This window comes from Notothenia rossii (genome assembly GCF_949606895.1).
Source record: "Notothenia rossii genome assembly, chromosome: 2".
Lineage (NCBI taxonomy): Eukaryota > Metazoa > Chordata > Actinopteri > Perciformes > Nototheniidae > Notothenia > Notothenia rossii.
This window is the reverse complement of record NC_136904.1, coordinates 1,995,766-2,015,285: the sequence shown is the minus strand read 5'-3', so window position 1 is coordinate 2,015,285 and position 19,520 is coordinate 1,995,766. Positions and strand designations below refer to the sequence as shown.

Sequence of the window (19,520 nt, the reverse complement as noted above, 5' to 3'; positions counted from 1 at the left end):
TGAGAAAAAAAGTCAGAATTGTGAGATTTTTCTGAAAAGTTAGGATTTTGAGAAAATGAGTCAGAGTTTTTAGTTTTTTGAAAAAAGTCAAATATCTGAGATGAAGCAGTCTGGCCTCTCTCCTCTGACCTCTGGCATCAGAAAGGCTCCCAGAGAACTGGACCAGTCTCTGTAACCCTAGAGACACACAACCAGTCACTTAACTCCCCTTTCTTCCCTCTCTGATGCTCCATTTGAACTTCACCAGGTCCTCTTCACCATGCCTAAATGTATTGAGTTGCTGCCCTGTGATTGGCTGATTAGGTATGTGTGTTAACGAACAGGTGTACCAGCGAGGGTCTGCTTTAATAACTAGCTATGCAAATACTCTGATATACATGTATTACTCTATGAAACATGCAGCTGCCTGGTCGAGAAAGAGTGTAACAGGAAAATAAAGTGCACGTTTGAAATGCACGTGAAAGTTGTCTGTTTATTGTCGACGATTTAAAAAAAGTTGAAAACTGATGACTCACTGCTGACTCAGCACAAACTGTGTTTACGCCTGGCCTCGGGGGGAAACCTCCTGTCGACCCGCTCGTCAAATCAGAGACTTCACTGTTGATCCACCCTGATGTTTTAGTTACTCTGCAAGTTATATATACACACACACACACACACACACACACACACACACACACACACACACACACACACACACACACACACACACACACACAGCGGCAGCTCTGTAACTCTAATTTCTCTAGAATTGAATGCACAAAGCAAGCCTAACGTCCTTGGTGAAGGTCGTAATGAGAAGCACACATTGATAAAGATTATGCACTATTACGTGTTTTAGATTCTCCTTTTTACTTGTGTTGTATCCTTTGTTTCGAGTATGAGCATGTTGTTGTAGCATCCTGAGATCTAACTGCTCTGTACCGCCCACGCTGTGAGAGTTGATCACTCCGGGCTTTGTGGGTAATGTTGCTTCAATGGATCTGAATCGTCTGCAAAGTCTGTTTCCTTCTCTCTCCTCGTGTCTGTCATTAAGTCTCTGTATCTTTGTCCCGTCTCTCCTGGTCTGCAGAGGGTCACCTGGTGCTGGACCGCTGCCAACGTAAAGACACGAGTCTGCCTCGTAGCTCCTCCTCTTCCTCTTCCTCTTCCTGTACTCCTTTAGTCATCCTCTTCTCTTCACTCACCCACAGATGTAGATGTGATTCATGCTTCTTCCTCCTAGAAACAGCTCCTTAGTGCCACATGACATCCCGACTAAAGTGTGTGTGTGTGTGTGTGTGTGTGTGTGTGTGTGTGTGTGTGTGTGTGTGTGTGTGTGTGTGTGTGTGTGTGTGTGTGTGTGTGTGTGTGTGTGTGTGTGTGTGTGTGTGTGTGTGTGTGTGTGTGTGTGTGTGTGTGTGTGTGTGTGTGTGTGTGTGTGTGTGTGTGTGTGTGTGTGTGTGTGTGTGTGTGTGTGTGTGTGTGTGTGTGTGTGTGTGTGTGTGTGTGTGTGTAGACTCTACAGGACAAAGTGTGTGAGTTTCAGGCTCGTCTTCGCTCTGAGGAAGTGTCTCGTCACCTCCTGCTCCAGCAGCTGCAGCAGCAGAGCGGTCAGGAGAAGACGAGTGTTCGAGAGCCGCCGGAGGAGCGACCGCAACCCCTGCAACCCCCGCCCAACGGTGAGACAGATGTTAGAGCTGTTACGGACACTCAGGATTTACAGATGTTGCCGACGGAAGAGAGTTTGCAGACTAGACATGGCAGGGGAGCGACGTTGCAAACGTTAGACATGCTGAAGACGTTGGGGTTGCTGGCCTGATGAGAGACAGCAGAGGAATAAGAGAGGTTGCATATTGGATGTTGCAGATGTTAGATATATGCTGCAGGGGTTGCAGTCACGTTGAAGGCGTTGGAAATCAGAGAGGTTGCAGACATTAGACGTAGCTGTAAAGATAAGAGATGTTGGAGATGTATGAGATGTGCATACCTTCTAATAAAACAGGAGGTTGCAGATCAGGTCATGTCCGAGTCGTCCGATAAGTTACAGACATTGTTGACGTTGGAGATCTTGCAGACAATTTAAAAAAAAAATCGTTCTCAGTCCTGTTTGAAATTAATCGTGTGTGTGTGTGTGTGTGTGTGTGTGTGTGTGTGTGTGTGTGTGTGTGTGTGTGTGTGTGTGTGTGTGTGTGTGTGTGTGTGTGTGTGTGTGTGTGTGTGTGTGTGTGTGTGTGTGTGTGTGTGTGTGTGTGTGTGTGTGTGTGTGTGTGTGTGTGTGTGTGTGTGTGTGTGTGTGTGTGTGTGTGTGTGTGTGTGTGTGTGTGTGTGTGTGTGTGTGTTTGTGTCTGTGTGTGTCTGTGTGTAGGTGTGAGGGTGTTGCCGCCTGGCGAAAAACCGTCAGATTGTTCCAGAAGTCCAGAAGAAGAGCAGCTCGTTACGCGGCTGCAAAGAAAGGTTCGTCTGCCGGTCGGATCGAACTCTGACTCTGATTTTCCTCCAGTGTCACTGAAGAGAATATTGTACTATAGCCCCAGAGGAACTAAGGCCTCTTCAAGGGGAGGTACCCCTACCCGAGGTAGAACGAAGCACAACCACCATTACTTTAATACGTCTAGTTTATTAAACGGATGGTTCCTGTTCCCATAACCGAGAATATTGAAAATGTAAGCCGTGTCGGGCTTATCCCATGCATCTCTGGGAATATTGATCAGGATGTCACTAAATGTTGACTGGATGTTCACAGAGAGGTAGACATACAGGAAAGCAAATATTATATCAATACCCTCTACCATCTTTGTGATATTAACACTTAAGCACACATGAATCGTAGGCGGAAATGGGAAAGTAAATAAAAAATGCGAAAGGTATGTTTATTCCTTTCTGTCATTTTTAAACCAGAGAGTCCAATCACACACGCCTTTAGTGTATGTGTACCAGAGATCTTCTCATATCTGTTATCTTGACTATCCACTTCACCCTATGCTAGTTTAAAATACTCAAAACTTGATGACACTGAAATCAGACGAACAAACCGGGGGATATTAAGCGTGTGTCTGATTGGGCAACACACGTGTGAGATCAGGAAACACAGAGCGCTAAACTGTCAACATGTTTCGAGCTTCATACCGTTGGCTCTGATCGTACATTCTTTTTCTGAGATCCTTCGCTCTGGTCAAATCAGCAGCTCCTGCGTGTCCTTCACATTCACCTCACATTCGTCCCTCTGCAGCCGTTTGAAGCCCCGACCTGGAGACTAAAGGTCAGCCTGTCTTTGTCTTCTGTCTGGATTCTGTCGACAGTCTCAGCGCTGTGCTTCTCTGTCTCTGACGTGTTTCAGACGGATGGCGTGAAAGCACTCTGACAGATTCATGATATCGCTGATCGGCCTGTCAGCGCTCGGCTGTAATCAGAAGTGACTGTGACTGCACCGACCGCGCTGCAGAGGGACGAGGGACACAGATACAATACATTTCATTTATGTAGCGCTTTTCGAGACTCACTTTAAAAAAATATTCATTGCACCAAGCAAAAAAGAAATGAGGAAAATAAAATAATTTTTAGATCAGAGCATTATGAACTGAGTTATGACAATTTCAATACATGCTTAAAGTAAAATGTGTTTCTGCATCGACGAAAAAGCTGTTCGATTTGTGTAATTTTGCAAATTGTTCTTTTATAAAAAGGGACTTTTTCGCCCCTTTTGAGAGAGAGAAGAAGAGCATCAACATGGAGTCAACCCTGTGTGTGTGTGTGTGTGTGTGTGTGTGTGTGTGTGTGTGTGTGTGTGTGTGTGTGTGTGTGTGTGTGTGTGTGTGTGTGTGTGTGTGTGTGTGTGTGTGTGTGTGTGTGTGTGTGTGTGTGTGTGTGTGTGTGTGTGTGTGTGTGTGTGTGTGTGTGTGTGTGTGTGTGTGTGTGTGTGTGTGTGTGTGTGTGTGTGTGTGTGTGTGTGTGTGTGTGTGTGTGTGTGTGTGTAGGTCGAGGAGCTGGAGGAGAAGCTGGTGGATCAGACGCAGGAGGTGGAGAGACTTCGCTCTGAGCTGGTGAGAGCCTGCTGCACCGCATTCCTGAGGAACACTCTCACTCACACACACACACACAAACACACACACACACACACACACACACACACACACACACACACAGAGACAGAGAGAGAGAGACAGAGAGGTGCGTTCAGGTGTCACACCGCGGTGTAACAGATGGAGAAGTCAACACTTTGTTGTGTGCTGACTTGGAAACGTATAAAGAAACGGATTGAGAAATAGATGTTATTTAATGATATTGTTTGATCTGCTTCCTGTAGGGGGCGACGGACCTGGAGAAGCAGCTGGAGCTGCTGGTGGTCGAGAACCAGCGTCTGAAGCAGGAGCTCAACACCTGCAGGAGCCCCCACTGCACCCACAGCCAGGTACTAATACACACTCTGTGTACTAATACTGCATATACACAGAGAGCAGCACCCACAGCCAGGTACTAATACACACTCTGTGTACTAATACTGCATATACACAGAGAGCAGCCCCCACAGCCAGGTACTAATACACACTCTGTGTACTAATACTGCATATACAAAGAGAGCAGCCCCCACAGCCAGGTACTAATACACACTCTGTGTAATAATACTGCATATACACAGAGAGCAGCACCCACAGCCAGGTACTAATACACACTCTGTGTACTAATACTGCATATACACAGAGAGCAGCACCCACAGCCAGGTACTAATACACACTCTGTGTTCTAATACTGCATATACACAGAGCGCAGCCCCCACAGCCAGGTACTAATACACACTCTGTGTACTAATACTGCATATACACAGAGAGCAGCACCCACAGCCAGGTACATTGTAAACTTTATACATAAATAGAAACTTCATATATGTACACTTTATTTATGTAGACTTCACATGTACACGTCTGCATGCCCTCACAACCTGCTGCTACAAAACAATCATTTCCAATATGGAATCCATAAGGTCAAGTGAAGTGTCCTCAGTGAAGTGTCCTCAGTGAAGTGTCCTCAGTGAAGCCCCCCCTCTGTGCTGCAGGATGCGGAGTCTCTGCGCAGAGAGGTGTCCCGCTGGGAGAGCCAGGCCCGGCAGAGGGAGCGCCGGCTGGCCGAGCTGGAGAGGGATCTGCTGGAGAAAAGCTCCAGAGTGGAGAGCCTCCACCGGCAGCTGGAGGAATCGACCCGGCTGCAGGAGGAGGCCAGGACGAGGCAGCAGGAGGCCGAGCAGAAGCTCTGCGTCCGGCTGCAGGAGTGTGAGGAGGAGCTCTCCAGACAGGCAGCCTCGCCCCCCAGGGTACAGGTGAGGAGAGCAGGAACACACCTGGGAACACACGCTAACATCAGAGTCAGGAACACACCTGGGAACACACGTTTACATCAGTCAGGAACACACCTGGGAACACACGCTAACATCAGAGTCAGGAACACACGCTAACATCAGAGTCAGGAACACACCTGGGAACACACGTTTACATCAGTCAGGAACACACCTGGGAACACACGCTAACATCAGAGTCAGGAACACACCTGGGAACACACGTTTACATCAGTCAGGAACACACCTGGGAACACACGCTAACATCAGAGTCAGGAACACACCTGGGAACACACGCTAACATCAGTCAGGAACACACCTGGGAACACACGCTAACATCAGAGTCAGGAACACACCTGGGAACACACGCTAACATCAGAGTCAGGAACACACGCTTACATCAGAGTCAGGAACACACGCTTACATCAGAGTCAGGAACACACGTTTACATCAGAGTCAGGAACACACCTGGGAACACACGTTTACATCAGAGTCAGGAACACACCTGGGAACACACGTTTACATCAGAGTCAGGAACACACCTGGGAACACACGCTTACATCAGAGTCAGGAACACACGCTTACATCAGAGTCAGGAACACACCTGGGAACACACGTTTACATCAGAGTCAGGAACACACGCTTACATCAGTCAGGAACACACCTGGGAACACACGTTTACATCAGAGTCAGGAACACACGCTTACATCAGAGTCAGGAACACACCTGGGAACACACGCTAACATCAGAGTCAGGAACACACGCTTACATCAGAGTCAGGAACACACCTGGGAACACACGCTAACATCAGAGTCAGGAACACACGCTAACATCAGAGTCAGGAACACACGCTAACATCAGAGTCAGGAACACACGCTAACATCAGAGTCAGGAACACACGCTAACATCTGAGTCAGGAACACACCTGGGAACACACGTTTACATCAGAGTCAGGAACACACCTGGGAACACACGTTTACATCAGAGTCAGGAACACACGCTTACATCAGTCAGGAACACACCTGGGAACACACGTTTACATCAGAGTCAGGAACACACGCTTACATCAGAGTCAGGAACACACCTGGGAACACACGCTAACATCAGAGTCAGGAACACACCTGGGAACACACGCTAACATCAGAGTCAGGAACACACCTGGGAACACACGCTAACATCAGAGTCAGGAACACACCTGGGAACACACGCTAACATCAGAGTCAGGAACACACGCTAACATCAGAGTCAGGAACACACGCTAACATCAGAGTCAGGAACACACGCTAACATCTGAGTCAGGAACACACGTTAACATCAGAGTCAGGAACACACGCTAACATCAGAGTCAGGAACACACCTGGGAACACACGTTTACATCAGAGTCAGGAACACACGCTAACATCAGAGTCAGGAACACAGGTTTCCACCCAGACGATCTCTTCCATCAAACGGGCTTTAGGTCGTTGTTGTGATCCACAGGGAGGTCACCGGCACTTCCTCTGATCATTTGAAAAGCTTTTAACTCTGACCGCTCTGAGGCGGCATGCGCTCAGTTCTCATTGGAATCAATTGAAAAAAGATGGTGTTTAGAAAAAGGCGCTTAACCAGAATCACACCTGACTGTGACTTAGTTTAAAGTGTATTAAAAGCATCGATAAACTAGAGACTAAACATAAATAAAACACGGTATAATGTGGCGTTAACGCGGGGTTCGTCCAGAGACAAACTGTAGTTACACCAGCATTACACCAGCATTACACCAGCATTACACCAGTGTAAACCAGTATAATGCGCCCCCCCCCCCCCCCCCCTCAGGTGGTGACGCAGACGGTGGAGGTTGAGTCTCCAGAGTCTCAGCGGGCGCTGCTGGAGCTGCAGAAGAAGAGCTTCGGGCTGCAGGAGCAGCTCGGCCTGCAGAGAGCGCTGCTGAGGGAGCTGGAGACACAGCTGCACCAATCACAGAGGACCTGCGCCCAGCTGCGCACACAGGTAACACACACACACACACACACACACACACACACACACACACACACACACACACACACACACACACACAACCTGCACACAGGTAACACATCACAGCCTGCAGGGTGTAGAGCAGACGGAGAGCACAGAGATGTCAGTCCCCATGAGGAGCCGTACTCATGCTGCAGTCTCTGCGTGGCTGTGTCTTTAGCTGAACGCCCGGTGGCGTCTGTTCCTCTCTCACACTGATCACACAGTCAATAACGCCATCGAAGATAATATGATACAGTGAGTACTTCTGGGTCTGTGTGTGTCACTGGAGCTCGCTAAGCTAACGGATATAAGGAGCTGTTTCTACGGGAAGGAATCAATTTAAATACATTATGTTATTTAAAAAGATTAAATGAACTATAAAATAAGCTATAAATAAAGTCAAACTAAAATCAAACAACATTTACATCTTTATAAATCTTGAATATAATGAAGTATTGGTTAAATACATTTAAAACACACTGACCCTCCTCTCTGACGCTGCAGATGATCTCCGATCACAAACGTCTCAGCGACTTCTTCTCCAGCGACGAGACGGTTTGCACACCGCCCAAGGTTGGCCCCGCCCCCTCCCTGTGACATCATCAGTGTTAGAGAGCTCCGTCAAACCCAGTAAAGACTCCCAGAGCTCCCAGTAGTTCCACTAAACTCTAGATTAACAGCTGATTAGAGATTTAGGCTTTTTCTGTGGTCCCTGCCCTCCTCCTGATCCTCGTTCACCTGCGGCTAGATTCTCCAGAGTTTGCCCATTGTGTTTATCTCCACTGAAACCCACTGGCTTAGCGTAGGAGCTGCTCTTAGTGTTGGTCCTTTGTGGTTCTTAGTCTGGATTTGATCTCAAATGTTTATTTCGTTCAGTCGTCTTTGAATTTCTGAAATTCTAAGATTGCATTTGTCTATTTGATTGTGTGTTAACCGAGTTACTTCCAGCCTGGATGAGTAAAAATAAATAAATAATGTAACTACGTTTTTCCAAATGTTTTGCCCAATGTGCTGCTTTAGAGAATATTTAACCTCCATGCACTGTTGGAACACTCTGCAGCTTCTGTAGTTGTTACCTTGAGGTTATCACATTGTGCCGGCAACAGTGTGTGTATAAACCCGAGCGTTGGTCTCGTCATACCTGAGAAAAAAACGAGGCTTAATCAGCCTGAAAAGTGTCTCACTGGGAGTTCTGTGGCTCCGCTCCTAAGGTGCGTCCGGTGTGAACAGCTTCAGTTGTCGGTCCTTCTTTAACTGGTGTGTGTGTGTGTGTGTAGATCATGGTGTACGAGGGGGAGATGGAGCGAGCTCAGGGTCAGCTGGAGGTGGAGATGCAGAATCTGGAGGAGGAGAAGAACCGGGTCATCGAGGAGGCGTTCGTCCGGGCGGAGAGCGAGATGAAGGCGGTGCACGAGAACCTGGCCGGTCAGTGTGTGTGTGTGTGTGTGTGTGTGTCTGTGTCTGTGTCTGTGTCTGTCTGTGCGTGTGTGTGTGTTCTTCTTCGTTGTTTTGTTTTCACTCTTTCTGGGGTTGATGACAAATGATGTGAGTTTAAAGGGCTGCAACTAAACATTATATTCACTGTCCGATGATCAGTTTCTCAGTTAATCGTTTGACAAATGTTTCCCTAAAGCCAAAAGACTTCCTCGTGTGTGTGTGTGTGTGTGTGTGTGTGTGTGTGTGTGTGTGTGTGTGTGTGTGTGTGTGTGTGTGTGTGTGTGTGTGTGTGTGTGTGTGTGTGTGTGTGTGTGTGTGTGTGTGTGTGTGTGTGTGTGTGTGTGTGTGTGTGTGTGTGTGTGTGTGTGTGTGTGTGTGTGTGTGTGTGTGTGTGTGTGTGTGTGTGTGTGTGTGTGTGTGTGTGTGTGTGTGTGTGTGTTGCAGGGGTCCGGATGAACCTGCTGAGTCTGCATCCGGCCCTGAGGACCCTCACCTCGGACTACAACTGTCTGAAGAGGCAGGTGCAGGAGTTCCCCTTCATGCTGGAGAAGGCCATCAGCGAGGCCAAGCAGGAGGTGAGAGGGCGGGGGGCGTCACTTCATATTTCAGGAAGAAAAATAACACGTGTTTGCAGCCATTAACAGTTGCAGCATTTCTCGGATGAAACGTTTTGAGGATGAAGAAGTGCTTTGAGTTGGAGCTTTTACCCTCTGCCCTCAGATCTGTCAGGTGATCAGCGATGTGAGCAGCACCAACGAGCAGCTGCTGCGGAAATACAAGCGAGAAATGAACCTGAGGAAGAAGTGCCACAACGAGCTCGTGCGCCTCAAAGGTCGGACGCTTTAAAACTCAAAGGAAATATTACTTTCTGATTATTATTTGAATGCAAGTGTCAGTATTAGTTTCCAGGTTCAGTTTGCACCTCTGACCCTTTGCCTTTGTTTCCTATATGTATATTTCACTTTTTATAAAGGGCTTTTATATATATATATAATACATCCGTTTTCCTTTTTCAAAATACGAAAAAATGCTATTCTGGTCAATTGTCTAATTTCTCGTGAGAATTAATATTTCTTATAAACAAGATCAGCGCCACGGTACTATCTCTAGAAACACCCCTGATGATGATTTAAAACTGGGGGTTGCTGTTTTTATTTCTCTGTAAAAATGTCAGACTTCCTGAGTTTGTGTTAACGTTGCCCCGCCCTCCGTCTGCCAGGCAACATCCGGGTGTTCTGCCGCGTGCGCCCGGTCAGCCAGGAGGAGCAGGACTCGGCCGACTCGAAGACGATGCTGAGCTTCGACTCCGAAGACGACGCCGTGCTCTACCTCTGCAACAAGGGCAAGACCATGACCTTCGACCTGGACAAGGTGTTCACCCCGGGCGCCACGCAGGAGGAGGTGAGGACCGGGGTCAAACCTCTGAAACGCTCAAGTAAAAAAGAGCTGTAACAACTTTGATAATGGGTTCAATATTGTTTTTCAGCCTCTTAGTTATGGATTTGCTGCTTTTCTACAAAATTGGAGTCAAAATATTATACTTTTTTGACATTTCTTTCACATAGTTCCCATTTTATTTATTTAGTTTAACACATTTTTCAATTTTTTTTCCAATTTTTTATCTTACTTCAGAGATTTTGTACCATTAATCTACTAAACAAAAGGTGCTCGACAACAGTTTTGATCATCAATAAATCTTCAAAGCAGGCATGCTTTTAAATACCAGTTAACCTCTGAAATCATATTAAACAGAATATATATCTGCTCTCTGATTGGTCCTCAGGTGTTCCAGGAGGTCCAATCTCTGGTCACTTCCTGCATCGACGGCTTCAACGTCTGCATCTTTGCCTACGGGCAGACGGGCTCGGGGAAGACGTTCACCATGGAGGTACCATCAGACGTTTCCATGGTAACATGTGGAGCCCCTCTTCTTCTTCTTCTTCTGTGGTATTAAACATGTATCTGTGTGTGGTGTGTTCAGGGAGCGTTGGATAACCCGGGCATCAACCAGCGCGCTCTCCGCCTGCTGTTCTCCGAGGTGACGGACAAACTGGACTGGGACTACAAGATCTCCGTCAGCATGGTGGAAATCTACAACGAGATGCTGCGGTGAGGAAACCTCATGTTACTGTAGTCCAGATCTAAACGTTCACAAAGATCCTGAACCTGTCTGAAGGACTGGTTCCCCTCATCAATACTGGTTCCCCTCATCAATACTGGTTCCCCTCATCAATACTGGTTCCCCTCATCAATACTGGTTCCCCTCATCAATACTGGTTCCCCTCATCAATACTGGTTCTCCTCATCAATACTGGTTCCCCTCATCAATACTGGTTTCACATCAATGGAACGAGCTCTGGAAATAAATAGGGTTTAGCGTATTTGAAGTACCTGCAGGATTCAGGTGTGTTTCTTCCTGGTTCAGGGGTCGGCAACCTTTTTGACCAAAAGAGCCATTTTGCTCATTTTTCCCCCCAAAAAAATTGTCTGGAGCCGCAAAACATATTTCATAGCTTGATAGTTAATAAAGTTGTATTTATTGTTATATCAGACAAAAACTACAGTTTTTTTGCATTTATTAGGCTATTTATTACATTATATAAAACTGTTAATCTCTAATAAGAAACAAAGAACTCCTATAAGGAGAATTACAAATAATACACAGGCCTACTTTAAAATAAATTAAACACAGCACTTGGGGATTCCTCTGCACATTTGAAGGAAACAAAATATATAATTAAAATGTGCCCACTTTGAAATAAATAAAACATATAGCTGCACCCTAAAAAGAGTTAAAGGTAGAGTAGGTAAGAACGGAGAAACCAGCTCGAGTGCGCTAGAATTTGAAAATACACAACCGGAAAAAATATGCCTCTTCCTTCAGACTTCCTCACAGAGCCCCTCCTCCAACACACACGAACGTGCACATGACCAATGAGGCCACGAGATAAGTTTGTGCACAGATGGAAGGCTGACAGGCAGGTAGGCCATCCAGTTACTTTAGCCGGGCCGGCTCAAATGATTGGTCGTGCTTTTTACAGCGCTACGGCTTCCAGAGATTAATTTGTTTATGTATTTATTGTCAAAGCATTTAATATATTCATTGCTATCGGGATGTTAAGAGCATTCCATGGAATATAACAAAAAGTGTTTTCTGAAATAAATGACATACCTCATTGAAGTATGACTGAAGATCGTCAGCTGTCTTCCTCTCCCGTGTTGTTCCTCGATACGTAAAGGCTGCAGCACCGTTGACAACTTCTCTCCACATATCAAACATACCGGTAAACCAGCATCGTTTGCTGTGAAAGCATATAACTCTGTCCGCACAAAATTAAATCCTGTGTTCCTCCGATACTTTTCTCATAGTTCGCTCATCGAGCCGGGGGTCAGGTTATTCACCCGCAGGAAAAGGCGCTCGCGCGGGACCGTAGCAGGATGTGACGCATATTTTAGTTGACCTAATTAAAACCGTTTTGTTTTTTATTTTTGTGTCACAGTATCACCTCAAAATACAAGATACGAAACATTTTCAACCGTGCAACAAAATATAAATAGTCCTACAAATACTTTTTATTTTATTTCCTTCTTATTTTTGTTTAAGCTCAAGGGAGCCAGAGCAGAGGGCTTAAAGGGCCGCATGCGGCTCGAGGGCCGCGGGTTGCCGACCCCTGTCCTGGTTGAATCCACTTGGTGTTGAGTTGCTTTGGATAAAAGCTTAATCTAACATAATGAAAGGATGGCTGTTTGGGGAAAAGCAAAGAAGGGATTTCAAACAATACAAAAGTAAAAAGGCTTGAAGTTTTTAGAAATGTTTTGATTTACTTTTTGGAAACTTTACAGAAATGTTTCGTCTCTTTTCTAAAAATGTGCTATGCTTAATTTTCTTGATAGCACGAGTCGATCCACTGAGTTTTGGATAAATGTGTAAAACGAAGAAGCGAACATGCAGAATATTTCCATGTGACGTGATGATGCAAACACACAGAAACATGGAGTCTGTTGCTTGAAGCTGCAACGACATGAAGCACAATGATTAAAAATAAGAAAACCCTTATTAAATCCACAGCAGCACAAAGGCTGAGATAGGCTGAGATGCACAGCAGAGCTTTGCCACTCACACACCTCCACCAAGGACAAAACGACAATTTGAAACGTTAACAGAGGGAAATATAATCAGAGTATCCGCTTCAAAATGTAAGATGTTCTTTATTGCCCCAAGTTTTACCCTTCCACCAAGTTTCATGCAAATCAGGCAGGTAGTGTTTCTGAAATCTGAGAACCAGAACTCCAAACATAACCTGGTTGGTGAAGTTGTACGAACAGGTTAAAGAGGGAGCTGTGTGTGTGTTTCTCTGATCTGCAGGATTCACTTCTCTACAGATCAGAGCAGTTATGTAAAGCGGATCATATTAAAGTCACGTGTTGATCTCCAGATGTTGTGTAACAGAACATCTGGACGTAAACGGAGAACTCTGTCAGATTAACGAGGTCTGAGATTATCAAACGGACCGGGACCCTGATCACTTTATACACAGTGCTCTCGTTTATAGTTTAAGCTACTTTGATTACCTAGAAGAGCACTATAATGTATATATATATATATATAAAATGTATTATTATTGTTATTAATACATGCAGTAAACTCACTATAGACGCATAAAGGTGAATTTTTCCTGATCATTTTACACCGTGAGCATCAAACTGTGTGGAAGTCTGCAGGAAGCTAGTTTACGTTAGCTGTTAGCAGCTGGTGAACAGAGGTCAATGCTTTCTGAAAGTTGCATTTACACAAAGACGTGATGCAATTTGCTGTACCATGTTTCAGGGTGTCGGCGGGGTGGGACCTCAGAAGGGTGGGGCTAACAAGGCAGGGGCTCAGTCAGTAGGGGCTTGGGCTGGGAGCTGTAGGGTCGCCGGTAGTAGTCCCTGATCAGACCTAAATATGGAGTGTGGACTGCTACTTGGAGAGGTCCCAGTTCACCTCCTGCCCTGCCGTGGTGCCCTTGAGCAAGGCACCGGACACCCCCCTTCCCCCTCACTCCCATTGCTCCCCGGCCGCTGTGCAATAGCTGCCCACTGCTCCTGGTTCTAGACTCCTGGTTCTAGACTCCTGGTTCTAGACTCCTGGTTCTAGACTCCTGGTTCTAGACTCCTGGTTCTAGGATGGGTTAAATGCAGAGAACGCATTTCACTGTGTGTACTGTGTGCACGGCCATCATTTTTCATTGATAATGCTCAATCGTGAAAGACCAATCTGTGCTGAAATCTGCAGGAGAGCTCAGGCTCATGATATTTATTTGTACCCGTATTAGATTTAGTTTGCAGATAAACGAAAAGGGATCCATTATGATATGATACACATTCTAAAACAGCCAGCTAGCTCACGTTAGATGTAAGAGATTGAATTAGCAGTTAGCAGCTTGTAAACTAAGGAGCTATTGGTATACATTGTTGTGAATTCAGGCTCTGTTCAGTACACATTTGAATAAGGTGTAAGGTGAATTATAACATTATTAAGATATGTTCAAATGTAGTCTTATAAAATGTAAATGTCTGCCATCCTAACGTCTCCTCTCTGTTTGTCGTTGCTCAGGAACCTTCTGGGGGAAAACCCCTCCGATAAGTTGGACATTAAGTTGAACCCTGACGGCAGCGGACAGCTTTACGTCCCCGGCCTCACCGAGTTCACCGTCCAGAGCCCGGAGGACATCAACCGGGTGAGCACTTCCTGTCCTTTTCAGAGTAAAACACCTCCTGTCCCTTTCAGAGTAAAACACCTCCTGTCCCTTTCAGAGTAAAACACCTCCTGTCCCTTTCAGAGTAAAACACCTCCTGTCCCTTTCAGAGTAAAACACCTCCTGTCCCTTTCAGAGTAAAACACCTCCTGTCCCTTTGAGAGTAAAACACCTCTGTGTGTGTGAGAGAGAAATTCCCTCTGGAAGGAACACAGGGATTTTAGCCTTTGCAGCCCACTAACGACTATATAACACAATACAGGAGAAGAATAGGGCTTCTTAAAGTGGACCTATCATGCTATATTTGAATAATATAGTGTAGGACCATACCTATATAAGGCATATTTATACTTTTTATTTTCCAAAATACCAAACAGATCATGCATTTTAGCCATTCCTCATTTCTCTCAATTTAACACTGTCTTTACATCATGGGCTGATTATGTGAGAACAGCACCATCTACAGGCCTGGCATATGTACTACAGCGTCTCCAGCGCTTTCTAACAGCAATGTCTGTGGCTGTCTCCTCCTGATTGGTGGAGTTGGCCCAATAGCCGTAGTGCCACTTCTGTGACGTCATAGAAGTGTTCAAATCTGGATCAGTCTGTATCAGATCCGTTACAGACCCTTTTTTTAGAGATTTGGGTATGGTGGAAAAGAGAGAGGGTTGTGTTTGCTGACACTTGGTGAGTTCCCTGGAACACCGAGGACACATGTTCATGTAGACAAGACGTACAAAAGTGCATTTTGCATGATAGGTCCCCTTTAAAGTTTTTTGTTGTTGTTTTAAACAAAATAAATGGACTTTTAAATGACTTTGTGTGATTTTAAGTTCAATTTCTGTGTGTTAGGTGTTTGAGCTGGGTCACATGAACAGAGCGACGGCCTGCACTAACCTGAACGAGCACAGCTCTCGTTCCCACGCTCTGCTCATCATCACCGTGACGGGATTCAACGTCGCTACAGGGAACCGCACCCAAGGTACACACACACACACCCACACCCACACACACACACACACACACACACACACACACACACACCCACACCCACACCCACACCCACACCCACACCCACACCCACACACACACACACACGTCCGTTCATGTTGTTTTTGTGCAAGAGTATATTATGTGTGTTTGTTATTTACTACTTCTTTATACATTTAGATCTAATTTTTGTCATATTTACTAACTTATTTATTTTATTAGATTAACTTTAATTTGGGACCTTTCAAAATAAAGCACATTTTGTGTCGGAGGTTCTGCCGAGTATTGTATATCAGATACATGTAAAAAGTAAAGGTCCCAGTACAGAGCCTTGTGGTACCTCATACGTCACATGCTAACAGCGCTAATGGTCTCTAAACTACGTTTCTTTAACATCTGAGTGTGTTTTTTGTGTGTTTCTCTTTAGGAAAGCTGAACCTGGTGGACCTGGCGGGCTCGGAGCGGATCGGGAAGTCAGGCGCTGAAGGCAGCCGCCTGCGAGAGGCGCAGTGCATCAACAAGTCACTGTCGGCGCTCGGTGACGTCATCAACGCTCTGCGGGGGAAACACTCCCACGTCCCCTTCAGGAACTCCCGCCTCACCTACCTGCTGCAGGACTCTCTGAACGGGGACAGCAAGACCCTGATGATGGTGCAGGTGAGACCATTACTCAATGCAAGGCTTTATCATCATGTGCTCAGCAGCCACAGTGGAGAAATGGCAATGAAACACTGAAGTCCTCCTCCAACATAGAACAGATAAAATAGTGCAAAAGAATGTTTTGAGATGTGCAAGTAAATACAAATAAAATAGAAATAGTGCAAGAAGAGTCTATATACAAGTAAGTGGAATATGATATATAGATACATTATGTTCTAAATGTGAACAGATGAATGTTATGGATGTTCTTCACAGAGTGCAGGTGTTTAACAGTCTTATGGTCTGTGGGAGGAAAGTGTCTCTGAGTCTGGTGGTTTTAGTCCTGAAGCTGCAAATAGAAACCGTTTGTGGGTCTTTTGTAATCAATTAAATTAAAGGACCAGACCATGGTGTGTAGGCTGGAGAATAAAGCACTGAGTATGTTTCCCTGTGGTGCGTTCAGGTGTCTCCGCTGCCCGGGAACGCGAGCGAGTCTGTCTGCTCGCTGAAGTTCGCTCAGCGCGTCCGCAGCGTGGAGTTCAGCGCCTCGTCTTCGTCCTCCAGGAAACACGAGAACTCGTCCACCTCTTCCTCGCCAACGCACGACAGCGTCGAGGTAACGGGGGCTCACAGAGTTTACAGCGAACATCATTGTTATTTTTGTATTTTATTCTTATTTGAAGTTATTTTGTATTTTATTATATAATTCTCTGTATTGTGTGCCCCCCCTTAGCTGGACTCCCCCCCGGTGACCCCCGTCCCTCTCCCCATCTCTCGGGCGAGCAGCGCTGGCTCCTCCCTCTCTTTCTCCTCCAGCTCCAGAACGCCCAGCTCCAGGAGGAGGTCCCAGTCCCAGCTGTCTGCGGGTACTAATACACACTATATATACTGTATATACTGTACAAATACACACAGTAAACACAGCTGTCTGCAGGTACCATTACATACTGTATATACTGTATAAATACACACTATACACATAGCTGTCTGCAGGTACTAATACACACTATATATACTGTATATACTGTACAAATACACACAGTACACACAGCTGTCTGCAGGTACCATTACATACTGTATATACTGTATAAATACACACTATACACATAGCTGTCTGCAGGTACTAATACACACTATATATACTGTATATACTGTACAAATACACACAGTACACACAGCTGTCTTCAGGTACCATTACATACTGTATATACTGTATATACTGTACAAATACACACTATACACATAGCTGTCTGCAGGTACTAATACACACTGTATATACTGTACAAATACACACAGTACACACAGCTGTCTGCAGGTACCATGTATATACTGTACAAATACACACAGTACACACAGCTGTCTGCAGGTACCATTACACTGTATATACTGTACAAATACACACAGTACACACAGCTGTCTGCAGGTACTACATATACAGTGGAGGATATAAGTATTTGATCCCTTGCAGATTTAGTACGTTTGCGGAAATTAACATTCTATAAAATACTTAATGTATCTCTTATATAATGGACATTTCTGCATTTTCTTTTTGATATTCTGTCTGTATTAAAATGATAGACTGTTCATTTCTTTGTAAGTGGGTAAACTTACAGAGTCAGCAAGGGATCAAATACTTATTTCCTCCACTGTATACAGGTATGAAAACACACTGCTGTCCTCATGTAGTAAATATACATATACTGTGCATTTAAAGTATAAATACACACTGGTATTCAGCACTCTTCTCACCAGCTTTCTGGAGTTTTACCAAAGCCATTGTGGGAAATTTAGGAACCCTCCTTCCACTTCCTGTGTGTCCTCACGCTGTGCTGTGATTGGTTGGTTTGCAGACAGGCAGGTAGACAGAGCCAGCCCATTGGTGGGGGACGGTGGGCAGGTAGGTGGGGGTGAATGCTGATTGGTTGACAGCTTGGCATGGAAGCGCTCAGCATGGCATGGTGCCCTCCCCCCCCCCCTCAATAACCCTAAATACCCCCTCCCCCCCACACACCTGTCGCTCAGAGCTGCTTCTGCCTGCAGGCTGCGTTCAGGGCCCACTGAGCCCACGCACTGATGTTTGTGTCGCCTGTTCCCCATCGTCTCCGAGGTCAAGTCACAAGGAAATTAAACTCCAATAGAGAGTTGCAGGAATGAGTCCTAAAACCAGGAAGTGAGTCAGCATTTCACCACTTCCTGTTCGCTCGTCTCAGAGCCAATGGGATCTCTCCATAGGATTTTGGAAAATATCTGGAAATCAGGTCTGTGGTTGAGACACATTGAAGAGACAGATCACGTTTTGTTTTCTACGACATTAAATCCATCAGCAGTGACCCCACTGGTGATTTCTGAAGAGTTGACGTGTCTGAAAAACAATGGTTGTTACCAAGTGGCTGAATAGGACTAGAAGTCGTGGAGGACGTTGTACGTCATTACGCCGAACACGTAAACACTCCTCTAAGTTAGTTTCTGTTCTGCTTGAAAGCAAGTCCTTGCCTCCTGCAGACTGTTCAAACAAACGCTTCAACTCGTTCCATCTAGAATCTGTGTGTTTGAATATGGATCTGAAGTTGGCGTGACGTTGAAGTCGTGCTACTGGACTCGGCTGTAGTTCCTTTATAGCATAACGTTAGCATTTAGCTTCTGGACATTAGATTTATGATTAAAACATTATAAAAGTAGGGTAGACATGTGGAGATTATCCGGCTGAACAAAACGTGCATTTTAACAGGTTCGTTTTCCACAGACCGTATTTTTTACAATATTGCAAAATCCTATGGAGAAATCCCGTTGCTTTTAGTCGAGGGAACCAGCAGCTTCCTTCAGGGTCGGGCTACACGTCATCCCTGCATCGCTCTATTAATCCTCACGTTGTTTAACGGAGCGGTCCAAGGCTAGGATTCCTGGACCTTTTTTAATAATAGTATTTAACCCTTGTACCTCACTTGAATAAAAAAAAAGCCCCCCAAAAAAGTCCATATAGTTATATATTATAACTTACCACCTTCACAGTCTTATCATTACTAGAAAATATTATTTTATTTTAACAATTTTAACCCTTTAAATGCCAGTTTGTGTACATTAAACAACTTGTATTGCTTAGTGTTTTCATTTGATTTATTTACGTTTTCTGAAACAAAATGCATATTAAATCAATATGGTAAAGAATTGGACACAATTCAAATTTGAAGCCGGGACTCAAAATGCAGGGTTTTTATTAATTGGGATTTCAATGGGGACATTTTTGTCTGTATTCTGGATACACACTTTATTATAGGAGCTGACGTACACTAACAATACTCACCCATGCCCAATGTTATGCTATATAACAAAGCTTAATGCTAACCCTAACAGTCCCTAAAGTAAGGCAGAAGGCTTAAACCCTGGGCTTCTCCTTGTGACTTCAGAGC

The 19,520-nt window shown here is 45.2% G+C and overlaps 1 protein-coding gene across 8 annotated transcripts in view; it reads left to right on the top strand.

Moving 5' to 3' along the window:
- kifc3 (kinesin family member C3) overlaps positions 1-19,520 on the top strand; it is a 57,820-nt gene that overhangs the window by 36,392 nt on the left and 1,908 nt on the right. For 7 of the 8 annotated variants that reach the window (XM_079661062.1, XM_079661067.1, XM_079661063.1 and 4 more), the window contains 18 exons: positions 1,499-1,661; positions 2,348-2,436; positions 3,957-4,022; positions 4,286-4,390; positions 5,033-5,293; positions 7,124-7,297; positions 8,587-8,734; positions 9,191-9,321; positions 9,467-9,578; positions 9,966-10,147; positions 10,530-10,634; positions 10,728-10,855; positions 14,343-14,466; positions 15,337-15,466; positions 15,902-16,131; positions 16,577-16,729; positions 16,847-16,979; positions 17,964-18,010. In XM_079661062.1, the coding sequence (XP_079517188.1) occupies positions 1,499-1,661; positions 2,348-2,436; positions 3,957-4,022; positions 4,286-4,390; positions 5,033-5,293; positions 7,124-7,297; positions 8,587-8,734; positions 9,191-9,321; positions 9,467-9,578; positions 9,966-10,147; positions 10,530-10,634; positions 10,728-10,855; positions 14,343-14,466; positions 15,337-15,466; positions 15,902-16,131; positions 16,577-16,729; positions 16,847-16,979; positions 17,964-18,010 (2,481 nt within the window). The remainder of the gene's footprint in view (positions 1-1,498; positions 1,662-2,347; positions 2,437-3,956; positions 4,023-4,285; positions 4,391-5,032; positions 5,294-7,123; positions 7,298-8,586; positions 8,735-9,190; positions 9,322-9,466; positions 9,579-9,965; positions 10,148-10,529; positions 10,635-10,727; positions 10,856-14,342; positions 14,467-15,336; positions 15,467-15,901; positions 16,132-16,576; positions 16,730-16,846; positions 16,980-17,963; positions 18,011-19,520) is intronic. The other variant, XM_079661060.1, reaches the window with a different exon arrangement.